The 14,568-nt window shown below is 43.7% G+C and overlaps 1 protein-coding gene across 1 annotated transcript; it reads left to right on the plus strand.

The window, feature by feature from the left end:
• The first annotated feature begins 328 nt into the window (after positions 1–328).
• Positions 329–14,056, plus strand: ivns1abpa (influenza virus NS1A binding protein a). Its single transcript, XM_076724357.1, has 15 exons — positions 329–511; positions 5,483–5,779; positions 5,994–6,127; positions 6,719–6,888; positions 7,040–7,115; positions 7,246–7,419; positions 8,433–8,558; positions 10,109–10,219; positions 10,789–10,930; positions 11,165–11,389; positions 11,643–11,764; positions 11,914–12,040; positions 12,179–12,310; positions 12,514–12,687; positions 12,816–14,056. Exons 3-15 carry the CDS (start codon positions 6,017–6,019, stop codon positions 13,076–13,078), a joined length of 1,953 nt encoding a protein of 650 aa, XP_076580472.1. The 5' UTR covers positions 329–511; positions 5,483–5,779; positions 5,994–6,016; the 3' UTR covers positions 13,079–14,056.
• The last annotated feature ends 512 nt before the right edge of the window (positions 14,057–14,568 follow it).

A 14,568-nucleotide genomic window follows, 5' to 3' on the forward strand; every position in this document is an offset into this window, starting at 1 on the left:
CCTTTACTCAAGATACTTTAATTTGTATTTTTACAGTGTTGTATTTTTCCTAAAATGAAGGATTAAATTCCTTTCTTAAACAGCCTTGCTCTTCTACCACTGACTGTACACCGTTACGATGAATTATACCTCGTCATTAGAAGGCTGGTTAGTATAATTCCTGGAAATGTTTCCTCCAGGTGTTTTCGTTTAATCACTGTTTACCTGCGATCTTCTCAGGACACATCACTTTCAGAGCAGAGTGGGCGTGTAGGACCGCCCACTGCTGATTACGTCACACGCATCGTGATGCCGCACAGGTTTTTGTCGGGAGCGCGCTTTCATCAGCCGGCCATTCTGTCAGAGCTAGTCCAGACCAGACCGGACGTGCTTCTCCTACAGAGAGAGAGAACCGACTAGAAGCCCTACAACCCGTGCTTGTAGCCGCGTTGCGTCTTTGCTCTAACCCGAACCAACCAACTCTGAATTCGCATTAAATATGTCTAATATCGTTTGTTGTCAAACGCCTCAGGTAAGATTTTCTTTCTCTCTTTAAAAAAAATAATTTTTCTGTTTGACGTTTCTGTCAAGTAACGTCAGTCAGCTGTTAAAATGAGGGGAAGAACGTTAATTCTGACATTAGTTACCGTGGACACTAATGTGGCCGTCATTCTACAGCCACTGCTGGATATTTATTTCGCGCTGAAAATGAAATGGTAGCTGTTGCCTTTGCTCAGACTGGGTGGAAACTGCTGGAAATACGCTAACTTCGCCTCTTGTAACGTTACGGGCGCGGACAATGTCACACAAACGGCGGCTTTCAGCAGAGAGCTAACGTTAGCGTTAAAGAATGACGCGGATATTTGGCTCATATTGCCTCCTAACGGAATATTGAAGGTTGTTTAGCATTAAACACGGACACAGGAAAACGACCGAATGTGTTCGACAAGGTCCAGTTTAATTAATGAAGCCGGTGTGGCTGTCTTATGGCTCCCCATCCTAGCTTTAGCAGCAGGTTGTCTACTTAGGAAGCTAACACGCACTAGCATCCGAGCGTGCCAGACCTCTCCATCTCTCTTGAGGTTGCTAACTGCTTGGCTCCAACTACATGCCCACCTCGCCTGTAAGATAAAGTAATCGTATTGTCTGCGTTTGCAAATCCGAGTAAAAGTCGATTTAACCAGATTTTTTTGAGGGAGGGGGTGGGGGCCCTCTCGTTGGTGACCCAGTTTCTGGTGGCGGGATGTATGTACAGACTAGCTATGTGACTTCTGGCACATCGCCAGACATCATGGCCCTGGTACATTACTCAGCCTGAGGAGGAAGCAGGCGGACTAATGACATTGCTTTACAGCGAATAGGCAAACATGAGACATTGGATGGCCAATTGTAAGACTTGCCCACTGGGGGATGGCAGGGTCAGTAACGTGGGTACAGTCTGTCCTTTGCTCACCCTCTATTTAGTGCCATATAGTGTCCGATTTTATGGGCTGTGACCAGTCTCGACACAGTATTGACGCGTCACTGTTGCTGCCGTGGTTGAGCATGATTGACTGCACTGTGTCGATTAGTGAAAGGAAATTGTCGAGCCAATTCTTAACGTTTCAGATGTTGTAAAATGTTTTAGTATAATACGTCGTGTCTCCGCAGGTTGCCTTATGTCGTGGTAGTATGTGACCGACTGTGCTTTTAATCCTGATCTGACCCTGGTAACCACGTGGAAATTTCCCAAACAAAATACTGCAGATGATTGATTTTATGAAAATAAAAAATATATATTTGGCAGGCTCTTTAAAGCTCATCCAATAGATGGTTAATAGAACATCCTTCCTGTCTGCTTGGCCATGCTTAAGACATATTTTGCTTTTCACTTCAGTGGTATGGAAATGAGCTGCTCTAGTTTTTGGATGTGGGGGGTTTCTGATTTATAAAAACACATTTGCCATCTTCCTCATTTTCATTGTTCTGTAGAGACTGTTGTTGCGTTTGAGGTACTGGTGTATCAGTTCTGATACTGCTTTGAACAAGGGTGTGGATTTTTATTTTTATTTTTTGTATGTTTTTATAGTTTCACAGCCAATATATTGTATACTGTCCCCTTCATTTTTATTGTCACACCCCTTAATAGAGTTCTTTGTATAAAATGTGTTCAATTTAAGCAGTAAATTTCCACACGAAAAAACTGTGAAATATCCAGCAGTGCATCTCTTCACCACTGGGGGGATGTCTAACAAGCATTTATTGTTCAGTGTCAGACCTGCACTTTTGTGCCTGACTAATCAGATGGAAAAATGGAGAGAAAAAATACATTCAGAGCTACCCTCTGTGACAAAGTTGTGAACAATCTCACGCTTTCTCTTTTGTGCCTTTTTGTTTTCTCTCCTTTGTTCCCTGGGTTTCAAGTGTGTGCTCGTATATCCACATTTACAGCTCACCAAGTCTGCATGGCGTTTTCCTCTATGCATAAATTCCTGTGAGGTCATTAACCTGATCTCATCACTGTTATTTTGCCATTGATACTGAAGTTTCTGGACATAAATCTTGAGTCTATATGAGTCACTAAAGTGGCAACCATTCCCATAAAAGCCAAAAATTTTATACATATTCAGTGTGTGGTTATGCTTAACACAGCAGGTTTTATTTAGCCAGACATCATTGCTGAACTGCCATTTTATTGTTTCCCAGAGTAACACTGGTAATGGCGTAGGATTATCTTATCAGTTTACAGAAGATTATTATTTGATCACAGCTGTGGTTAAGGTGGCAGCTCTGTATTAAAGCATTATCTAGAGAGCAGAGGGCCTCCCTTGCCCGGCTGAATTCTGGGTTAAGTGAGAAATGAGTGGGGAATCAGGCAACAGGCGAGCGTGATGGACCCAACCGCGTGGAGGAGTTGAGCTTTTGAGCCTTCACAAGGAGTCTTCTGCCAGATGTTGCATAATGACTCAAATCTGGGTCAGTGTTGCCTCCATCCACACACAGACAGGGTGAATTATAGTTTTTGCTGCCAGCCTTCCTGTAAACACGGCTTGGTGCAATACAAAAAGACTATATTCGAGCATGTGCCATCGTGCTTGCGCATTTACCGTTAAAAATCTCTGGCTCACTTCCCAGCAGTCTTGGTAGTTTTACACATCCGCCTTTCACACATCTTTTCCAAACCCAAGACGACAGTATTGCAGCACTACACGTCTATATGTTCAGTATGTTCTGTTTAACTTTCATACTGAAAGATGATTAGCATTTTTATAGTTAGAATACTCTCAAACAAAACTCAGCTGACAATGACTGTTGTCAAAAGGGCAACAGAAAATAAGTTAAAAGAGAGGCTAAGTAATCTGATCTCAACATAATTCTTTTTTCCTTCTGATACTTGTCTTATGATTATTAAATTGACACTGTTTGTGGTTATGAGTTTAGTAGGTCGCTGGATTTGAGTATTTAGTTCTTCTGTTCTGCTCAAGTGCACAGGTGTATTTGTGCGTTGTGGGTGGTTTTTAAATGTTGAATCAATGTGGTTTCAGATGACCGGCGTACAAGTCATAACGTTGCATAACTGGTTTCATCGGAAAGTGTAACATATGTTTAGCTTTTGACACCCAAATGGCATTGTGATTTACATGTTGAACCATCTGCTTGGCACCGTTTACGTATATGATGCTTTTATTATAGGAATTATTATTGAAAAGGTTTGGCTCTGAAAGTCTTAGTTCAACGGAAAAATAATTTACTGAATCCAAAGTGTCTTAGACAGCAAGAATGTGTTTTTCAGCTGAAGACAAATGTCAGAGAAAAAATTATTTCAGTGCCTTTCGCACATGGCCTTGGGTTTTAAATAATGTGCTCATATACCTTTCCTCCAAACCATCTGACTGTGGAGAAGACAGTTGTTTTTTCAGCCTTGCACAAAGGCAAATCTCTTTGTCTGTCTAATGTCAATCTGCCTGTGTTTTACACTGTTTGTATCACACTAGCCTACACATGGACTGTGCACAGTATAACTAGAACTGAAACTGTTCTAGATAAATCTCCTGCAAAGCCAATCTTATCTGTCAATGGCCCTTTTGGCTTCATCAGTCACTCGTACTAATGTTGTAAATTCTGCGTACAAGTTAGAGGATTTGACTTTGAAATTCTTGCACAAAAAATTCACATGCTGATATTGAAATGTGCCACTGACAACTCTTAGCTAAGAGTCACAAGTACATTGTATGTGCAGCAGTTGTGTAAATCACAGCTTTTTCTAATGAGTTAGAATCACATTCGAGTTGGATACAGAACACGTGGAAAGCTAGGCAACCCAAGAAAGCCTTGTCACATGGTGTGTGGATACAATTTCAGACTATAGGGCAGCTGCTGTGGTCTGTCTTGTCCTCTCTCCCCATATGGGATGGTGATAAAACTGTTGGAATTGCAATGTAATTTATCTAGTGAGCTTCGGGCTGCAGATGGCATAGTGATGAGGTAGTTATGCATAAAATTATATCAGTTGTGTCAATTTTTGTTATGACCAACATCTCACTGACGCAAATGAGATCTGTGTGTTTTTGTTTGGCTCAGTTTTGGCTGCCTGTGGCTTGACGGCAAGTGAAATCTAACCCCTTTAATTGCAGAATAAATTATCTCGCAGTGGAGAGATATGGGATGATCTCTATTGGATGTGACATTCAAGTGTGGAGGGGTGGGGCTTGTGGGGCAGGGTTACATGTTTTTTGGAGTATGTAGGATGGCCAACCAGAATTTATTGAGCAGCCACGCAGACGAATTGAAAAAAAGGGACAATCACTGTATCTCACCAACTGACTGGCTGTCACAAATTGATCCCATCTGCGTTTTCCTTATAGGTCAGTGATTGAATGGAAGGGTTCCTATAGGGAGGAGCCAACGATAAAGCTAAAGGGGCTTGTCACATAAGACAGAGTTGGGGAGGCCTTGCTTCAGAGAGAGTCCAAACAGAGCTGAAGGCCAGAGGTGGATTAAATGGTCTTCTTTGGACTGGTGGAACATAGCAGCAGGTGTGGTGATTCAAGCGCTAAATGGAGGGTGTGTTAAGGAAGGAGTGTCGAAGGCATGGGCTTCACTGCCAGCACTGCATGCGTTTTGGTTTGCAGTATATTGGGATAAAATGCTGAATTCCAGTTTCTTCCTGAATTCAATGGGGATGAAATGATCCGATGAAGTGACTAATATATCCTGAATCAGATTGTCTCTATTCTTGAATTTTGTATGCTTGTGGCAAATATGGAAACATTGTGAGCTCTTATACATGTTTGGAAAATGGCTTGTGAAAAGGACGATGAGGGAGTGGAAGAGGAGGAGGGAGGGCAGTGTTCTCAACTGCCACCACAATGTGAAAGGTTACCTTGATTTAGCACGTGGAACTGACTCATGCTAGCATCGCCTGGGTGCCAAGAACAGGCGGCATCAATTTCAAAATGAGCCATGAGCTTTCTTCACTAAAAGAAACTTACGTGTTTTTTTCCCTTTTCCCATTTTCTTCTAGGTTATAATGTATGACCAACACAGAATAAGTACAACTCTATAGCCAACGGGATCCCGAGGACTTGATTACAGTCGCTTCAAGCCTGATAGTTTGTCCGTGCGGCTGCTCCCCCTCTCCCTTCTGCTCACACCCATTTAGTCAACTGGCATTTCTTCTAACATCTTCTCGTCCCTCTCCTCGGGTGAAGAAGACTTGGGTTCCACAGTGATCTCAGTCTGCTTTGCCTATTGCCTACCTTCAGTTCTTGTTCTACTCTCAGCAGTGGTCCTTCCCTGGATTTGCATTGTTCTCTATTAGGTAAGGATATGACTAATGCATAACGCAGATTATAAAGCACAATACACATTGCAGGCACCTAATCCTAATCCTCTCTCTGGTCATCAATTAATAAAGCCAGCTGGTGCAATTTTGCACGGCTGAAGACATGATGGACAAGAGAAGACAAGAATACTGGATATTATTGTTTAACTGTGCCAAAATTAACCAATTTATTTGACGTTTTCTTTTGCAGACATACCATCAAAATTTACCAAGATGATTCCAAACGGTTATTTGATCTTTGAGGATGAAAGTTTCCTGGATTCTACCGTGGCCAAAATGAATGCTCTGAGAAAGAGTGGGCAGTTCTGTGATGTTAGACTGCAGGTATGCTTAATACGTGTGCACACACACACACACACACACACACACGGCCATTACACTTTTCGGGGAAGCCACTGAGTCGTACTATGTAACATAATAGATGCACCATAGGGGATAAAATAACAAACATGTCTTTTAAGAATACAAAAAGTTTGAGATGACATGTCAGTGAACAGTGAACTGAGTGATGAATGGTGTGTAATTTGTTCAACTCATGTGAGTCATGCCAAACTTGGAAACTAGAAAAGGTTGAAATGTTTACTTCACTGCTTCCTGTCATGTTTCAGTTGTTCTCATATCTCAAGTGTGACAACCTGTTCCCACCACTTGTACAATACAGATCTCTGAGAGACTTGTGCAGCCACTCAGGAATTAGGACATCAGGACATTTAGATACTATTTGGGCACAAGGATCACGTTGCTTCTACTGTATAAACATTCTCTCAATCAATATCTGGGGTTTATTTTGTTTACTTTAATGTTGAAACACTGAAATCCTAATATTTTCTGGCAGTTGTATGTTTTGAAGTAGGTTTCCTTTTGACAAGCTCAAATTATAATTGTTGTTTGTCTTCTTTCTCTTCATTTGTCAAGGTGTGTGGTCATGAGCTGATGGCTCACCGCGCTGTTCTGGCTTGCTGCAGTCCCTACCTGTTTGAGATCTTTAATAGTGATAATGAGCCTCATGGAGTCTCACATGTCACTTTTGAGGACTTGGACCCAGAGGCTGTGGAGATCTTGCTCAACTATGCCTATACTGCCCAGTTAGTACAGACTTTGGCCTTTGACCTTTTGTCTCTGATCTTATCACTGTAAAATTCTCAGGTTTTGAATGATTGACAACCTTTTTTTTTTTTTCCGTTCTTTTGTGTGTGTGTGTGTGTGTGTGTGTGTGTGTGTGTGTGTGTAACATAGACTAAAGGCAGACAAGGAACTTGTCAAGGAAGTTTATTCTGCTGCCAAAAGGTTCAAGATGGAGCGAGTCAAACAGGTATGTTTTTACTCAACTGCTTTCCAATTCCACTTGCTTTCCCAGTGTCACCGTTCCGGTCACCGGTCACACGTGAATTTTAAAGAACTTTACTTTTTGTTGACTTAAACACATGTCACTCACTTCACAGATTTGTGGCGACTACCTGCTGTCTAAAATGGATTCCCAGAACGCCATCTCTTTCCGTAACTTTGCCAGCTCTATGGGAGATGCCAGAGTTTTGGCCAAGGTGGACGCATTCATCCAGGACCATCTGCTGGAAGTGTCTGAACAGGAGGACTTCCTCAAACTTCCCCGTCTCAAGGTATCTTAAACTTACATGGATGCTATAATGTCTCACCGCTCTTGGCATAGTCTATTCTAGTCCCACCTTTGCTCCTGCAGTATAACTGGCCAGCGTTGGAGGTCTTAAATTGAATAAGACATAAAGGATTAAGCTTTGTATTTTTACCTTTCTGACTTTGACATGAGATTAACAATACTTACGGTATGAAGTTGTGCCTTTTATAGATTTTCCGACTGCTAAATCCTGCTGAGAGTGTATTAAGGGCAGGGGACTTAGAGCATATGCAATAGTAAGACCTCACGTAGGCGGGTTACAGAGTAAGTCTTTGTTCAGCATGAGCACTGCACTCAGTACTTTACGAGGTAACGCTGGTTGAAGTTGTGCAGGTCAGATAAATCAAATGAGGTTGTATTGGGCTGGAATTCAAGCATGCATGCTGTGTGGCCTCAATTACACTTTACCCTGATGTAGGGTTATACATTAATTCGAAACTCAATCAGTAACTGTTTAACTGTTTAACTTTATCAAATACAGAACTTTTGTTGATTACGGCCTCTCTAATTGGAATCGTTGGGTCTCGACCTGCTCTATAATGTGACACCCCCCCCCAATTTTATGTCATTGTACCTTGAGGCTTTCTGAATGGTAAAATGGAATGAACCACAAACTTGACCTGTATTGATCTTGTTGATATGAGAAATATTGCTGAATAGCAGCTATTTTGCCCATTAGCTTATTGCTGCTGTCGTACTTGACTTACAACAACAAGCTTCAATGGTTGCTCAAGAATTTGCTTAAAGACGAGACAGAACCCAGGTAATTTTTGTTGGGACACTTTCACACTGTGATTAGTCCCAACTTATGTAATTATACAGCCAATGACTCACCTAATACTCAGGAAATTTCATAATCAGACGGTAAGATCAAGATTTCCAGTGAGTAATAAAGGACATGGGATGAATTTCTTTAGTCACGTTATTCCTACTGTGTGCTGATCTAACTCCTGTTTCATCCCCTTTGTGTGTTTACAGTTAGAAGTAATGCTAGAAGACAACCTGACCCTGCCCAGCAATGGCAAGCTCTACTCCAAGGTGCTGAACTGGGTGCAGCGCAGCCTCTGGGAGAATGGGGACCAACTTGAACGACTTATGGAGGAGGTCAGTATCGCTGTGTGCAGTCTCAACTCAGGCTGATCTTCAATTTCTACCCTGCCCCTCCCCTTCCCTCTGACTCCTCCTGTTTTTGACGTTAAGAAGTCATTAAGGGGGCTGAAATAGAAGTGGCATGCTGCTACGTCAGGATTGTTGTTTTTTTCCCTCTGATTTGTTGAGGTTTTTGCAGTAAGAAACTCTGTACCCCTGAACCATACTACAAATTAGAGGTGAGCCAAAAAGAGCTGCTGTTTGCTCGTTTTTTGTTTCCACTGTTCTGTTTTTGGTATGTGGTTGGTTTACATACAGCCCCATCTGAGTATTACGGTGCTCTTCTCTGAAACACAAATGCAGGTTCTGAAAGGTCTGACCCCTGATTCTACTGTCTCACTGCCACTTTACTATCTGAACAGGTGCGCGTTTGTTGCTCCAGCACTAACAGGCACTCCTCCCCGTTGATTTATCTCTCCTGTAGGTTTATTAGCAGCAGCAGGAGACCAGACTGAGGAGCCAGGACTGAGCCACCAGGGTAATGAGTCAGAGAAAAGGGAGGGAGGAGAGGAGCACTACTGCCTCTCAGCAGCCTCCCTTTACAGCCAAGCCGCACTGTGCTCCCATCTGTCCATGCCACATATACTGTACAGACGCGTCCCATTTCTGCATTTACCAGAACACCTTGCTCACAAAACCTTTAGCAATAAATACATCTAATTGAAATCTCATTTAGTGCACACAACTATACAGTCTCATACAGGCCTGTTTATCCACTGATGCATTCAAGAACCTCTTAAATAAGGCATTGGACAGAAAACAACATTGCACACAGGCATAGTGATTTTTCACCGAATTAATTAAATTAATCTTCCAGGTGAATTTATAATGTTCATCAATGTCCCACATATTTACCAAATTAGAGGAGTCTTTTACTTTTTCCTCCTATTTTTGCCCTTCAGATGGGAGTGACTTCCACACATATTCTTACTGTATTACCTTTTTTTTTTTTTTTTAACTCCCCCCCCCCCCCCCTCTTGGACTTAATCTATTATTGGGTAATGACTGAGGTTAGCTTGATAGTTTTTACAACAGCACCGTCTGAATTCACCTGGATTTGACTGCCTGTTGTGGCTGCCATCACAATGAGCAACTCCTTCAGCTAGAGGACCCGTTTCCAAGCAGCAGAGGTGGGGAGAGGGCTATGTGCAGCCCCTCCTCCTCCTCTTCATTCTTCACAGAAGATCTTTCCAGATGCAGCCTCTCATTCTTCACAGCCCCCCTCTTTTTTTTTTTAGATGCAAATTAAGGAGAGCGGCTGTCAGACACCTTCTTGAGCTCAACCGTTTAACCCACTCTGTGCAGTGGCAGCAGCGTGTGTGTCGTTTTAAAGGACGTTTTCCATCCAAGCTGCTGAACATCCAGGCCTTCATCCCTTCCCCTCTTCCTCTTCACAGCACTGCCCCTCCTCTTCCTCCCTCCCTCCTCTCCCCCTTGTGCTGGGGCTCTCAGTGTGTTGCCATGGAGACAGCCACATGGGTGTGTTGTTCCTGTTTGTCTTTCAGGTGCAAACGCTGTACTACTCACCTGACCATAAGCTGGTGGATGGAGGGCTGGTGATTGAGGGGCACAGTGAGGTGTTTGGTGGCGAGGAGGACCACCTTCAGTTTGTGCAGGTACTCAACAGCTTGTGCCTGGCTTCACTGTAACAAAGTCTCGACCACATTTTGCCTGGCAGCGTGTAGCTTTAATGTACAGCTTGTGCTTGGCCATGCATAAAAATACTACACAGCCTGTGTCCGGCTAGAAGTAGATATGGCTCATTTAATGCTGCAATTAAGCCACAATGTCAAGACTAATGTCTGTAGATAAATAAGAAATGGGCTGATTCCTGCCTGGCTATGCTGTTGAGCATATGATAAAATTTAGAATTTTAAAATAAAATCAACTAGTGGAGTACAGGCAGTGATGGCTGTCTACCCTTTTTTTGAGTTGTGACTGAACTGTGTGCTCCTAGATATGAGTGTAGCGTGGTCCGAGACTGCAGTTTGCAGTGCTGTGTTGTTGGCTTCAGATGGAGTGAGATTTTAATACAAACTCGGATGAATAATGCAGGCTCATTATGTCAGCGTCTACATTAGACCGGCTGGATCACAGCATAGTTTGGGGTATGATTAGCTGGTGTTGGCCACTGGTGGGCCTGTGGTGCAAGCTTGGCTTCTGTAGCTGCACTGTGCTCTTACAGAAGAAACCCGTACGGGAGAGCACCCAGAGACAGATGAGCTGCAGCTCCTCAGGAAGCCTGTCGCCCTCCAACCAAGCAGCAAATGCTCCGAAACAGACCGCCAGGAGAGAGTGGAAGTACATCGCCTCTGAGAAGACCACAAGTAAGTGTCTCTGTGAACTGCATGTGATTTGTTCGGGCACAGTCAAAGATGTTTTATTCTTTATATTTTGTGCATGAAGTCTCATAGATGCTGCACAGTAAAAATAGGTGAGATTACAGTCAGACTAAAAGACTTTACTTGAAAGGACCGTCAGAATTTATTTTCTCCAGAATTCTGAATTCCAAAATGTTTTTTTCCTCAAGTGTCTCTAACAATCTCCAAACTTGCCCCTAGACAACACCTACCTGTGTCTGGCTGTCCTGGACAGTGTGTTGTGTGTGATCTTCTTGCACGGTCGCAGCAGCCCTCAGACCTCCCCCTCTGCCACCCCCTGCCTGATGAAGAGCCTCAGCTTCGAGGCCCAGCCCGAGGAGCTGGAAGAGCAGCCGCTCTCACCCATGCATTACGCTCGCTCCGGCCTGGGCACCGCAGCTCTTAACGGAAGACTCATCGCAGCAGGTTAGCACTTAACAGGCTTAGAGGATTAGAGTAACCAGTGTTCTGTCATGTGGAAGGTGTATGTAGCTGGGACTACAAGGAGAAAGGGGTACATGGGAAGCTACATGCTACCCTCTTTGCTGACCGTAGATAAATGGTGGAATGTGAACATCAGTGTCTTGAATATTTATTGCTTAATATGAGGGTTATGAAAAAGAAAAAAGAAACAGAAGGAGCTCCACTGTAACCTTGATGCATCTTGTTGGTCCTACAGGGGGCTACAACAGAGAAGAGTGTCTAAGGACTGTGGAGTGTTATGACCCCAAAGAGGACCGCTGGACCTTCATCGCTCCCATGCGGACTCCAAGGGCTCGATTCCAGATGGCTGTGCTCATGGTACAGTTTAGTATTGTCAGATCTCAGATTGATTGACTCTACAATAGTGACACTTGGAATATTGTCCAAGGAGTGAACCTATCCAGTGCTTGATCAAGTGTCATGCTGATGTGTCAAAATCTAAGAAGTTACGCACTGACACCTCACAGGGTCAGCTGTATGTGATTGGTGGTTCGAATGGACATTCTGACGAGCTGAGCTGCGGGGAGAGGTACGACCCACATGCTGACGAATGGGCTCAAGTACCAGAACTGAGGACAAACCGCTGCAATGCAGGTCAGCCCCTCCTGCAAGGAGACTGTTGAACTGAAATGATTTCAATCCAGGAAAATGGTTAAATAAAATGGCCTCTCTGTCACTGTGACTCCAGGCTAGTTAGCTTTTTAAGCTCATCCGTGTCCTCTCTGTTTAAAGGTGTCTGCTCACTAAACAACAAACTCTATGTTGTGGGAGGATCGGACCCCTGCGGGCAGAAGGGCCTTAAGAACTGTGATGCTTTTGACCCCGTGACCAAAACCTGGTCCAACTGTGCCTCCCTTAACATCAGTACGTGTCCACACAGTCCCATGTAACACTCAAAATACTCCCATTTGATACTTGTAACATGATCCAACTTCAAGCATAAAGCTGAATATCTGTTTCAGAGGACCAACAAATGTCTTTGTCTTTAATTTAAAGCTTTAATCCAACATCGGAACAGCTCGAGGGGAAATTAGAAAGTCTTATTCATAAAGCAAATGTGTTTTCAGGGAGGCACCAAGCAGCAGTGTGTGAGCTGGATGGCTTCATGTACGTGATTGGTGGAGCGGAGTCATGGAACTGCCTGAACACTGTTGAACGCTACAACCCCGAGAACGACATCTGGACCCTGATAGCCCCCATGAATGTGGCTCGCAGGGGGGCCGGCGTTGCTGTCCATGCAGGTGAGCCCACCACCACAAAAGTGTGAGAAGGGTGGAATCAGAGATCTCGGTTCACCAAGTTCTATGGCAGCTGCTTCAGAACATAATCATTTTGACACTAATCGACTAATGTGCTTCACTCCGTCCAGGCAAACTGTTTGTCATTGGCGGTTTTGATGGCTCCCACGCGCTCCGCTGTGTGGAGGTGTACGACCCCGCCCGCAATGAGTGGAGGATGCTGGGCAGCATGACGTCTTCTCGCAGCAATGCTGGTGTGGCCATGCTGGGCGAAACCATCTACGCTGTGGGCGGCTTTGACGGCAACGAGTTCCTCAACTCGATGGAGGTGTACAACCCTGAGACGGACGAGTGGAACGACTGCGCCAAGACCCTGTCTCCCCTCTCTGACTGAAGAGGGGAGTGCAGGGAGGTGGGAGGGAAGGGGTTGGGGAGTTTCACAGCGCTTCACCTTTCTCCAAACTAACAGGCTTAGTGACGTAATCGTGTTTCGTGATGTTCTGTGTGAGTGAGTGTGAGTGTGTGTGTGTGTGTGTGTGAGCGGATATGTGTGGGTGGGGGGGGGGGGGGATTGTTGGATGAGGGGTCTTCAGTGAAGACTGGCTTATATTTGGCAGGTGGGGAGTGGGGATAGAGGGGTTGTTGCCCAAAGCAACATGACGCCTTTGCATATTGCATACAATGTTTTTCGTGCTGTATATATTTGATTTCTTCCTCATTTTTTTGTCATATGCCAACATTTAATACACATTTAGTGCTTTTTCTTTTTCTCTTAGAGTTAAAAGGTTTGTCACTTTCACTGAGGGTTTTCAGATGAGCTCGCAATCATTGGTCACTTGGAAGGTGGCAGTATGGAGTGGTGATAATTGACTTTTGAAAGATCAAAGTTTATTTAAGAATATTTCTGTTGTGGAAATGTAATTTTGCTCACATATTTAAAGGTCAGTGGTTTGAAGCCTTACTCAGAGTGCGAGTTGATAAACACCCGTCATGGCTTTTTGTGTCATTTTAAACAAGCTGGATTGCTTTTTGAAACTTAAATGATGGCCTTTTTTATATTTTTTATACACTGCTGATGTACCGATAAAATAAAAGTAGTAGCAGACAGTTTAAGTCAATGAATCTAACCAGTGCCAGTTTTAGTTAATTTTTTATGCACACACCACACGCACAACCATGCTTCTGCTAACCAAACTTTTGTTATTGTGGTTTAACTAATTGATGTATGTAGAGATGCAGTTTACTGAAGATCCTTTTTTTTCTCTCTTGTGTTTTAAAGTGTCAGGCATTGGCAGATTCTTCTGGAAGGAATGTTAGTGAGAAAATGATCACATTTGTAACATTTCTTAATTAATAAATCATTTAAAGCTGATTCTCTGTCTTCGTCCTACTTTCTAAATGTATGTCATGTTGGGAAGTAACTTGGTCACACTGTTTGTATGACAGCCTTTGGCATTTTAAAGTCATAGATCAGCTGCTGAGCCAGGTGCTGCAAGTCTTAGATAAAATTCCCAACAGCTGATTTTCTGATCCTAAACTTAGTCTTTGCTGCCGCCTCGTCTCGCCCTCATCCTGCTCTAACCGATGAGTAATTACTGTGTCCTGGACGCTGCTGTCTAAGCTTTCATTGCCGTGGTTTTCCTCAGGGACGACCACACTAAGCCAGGTTTTTTTCTGCTCCTCTAAGTATCTTTTAGGGGAGATTATACTAAGCTGGCTAACAGACCTCGGCAGGAAGGGATGACGACAGGCACTCGTGGAGTATTGAAAGAGGACCAGCTGGGCTGGCTGCATCTGCATGACCCCAGACATCACTGACGGCCAGTCAGATTATTAAATCCCCACCCTGTGCTCATTCACAAGTTAGCCTCTAATCTCTGCTGA

The sequence above is a fragment of the Chaetodon auriga genome, chromosome 3, assembly GCF_051107435.1.
Source record: "Chaetodon auriga isolate fChaAug3 chromosome 3, fChaAug3.hap1, whole genome shotgun sequence".
Classification (NCBI taxonomy): domain Eukaryota; kingdom Metazoa; phylum Chordata; class Actinopteri; order Chaetodontiformes; family Chaetodontidae; genus Chaetodon; species Chaetodon auriga.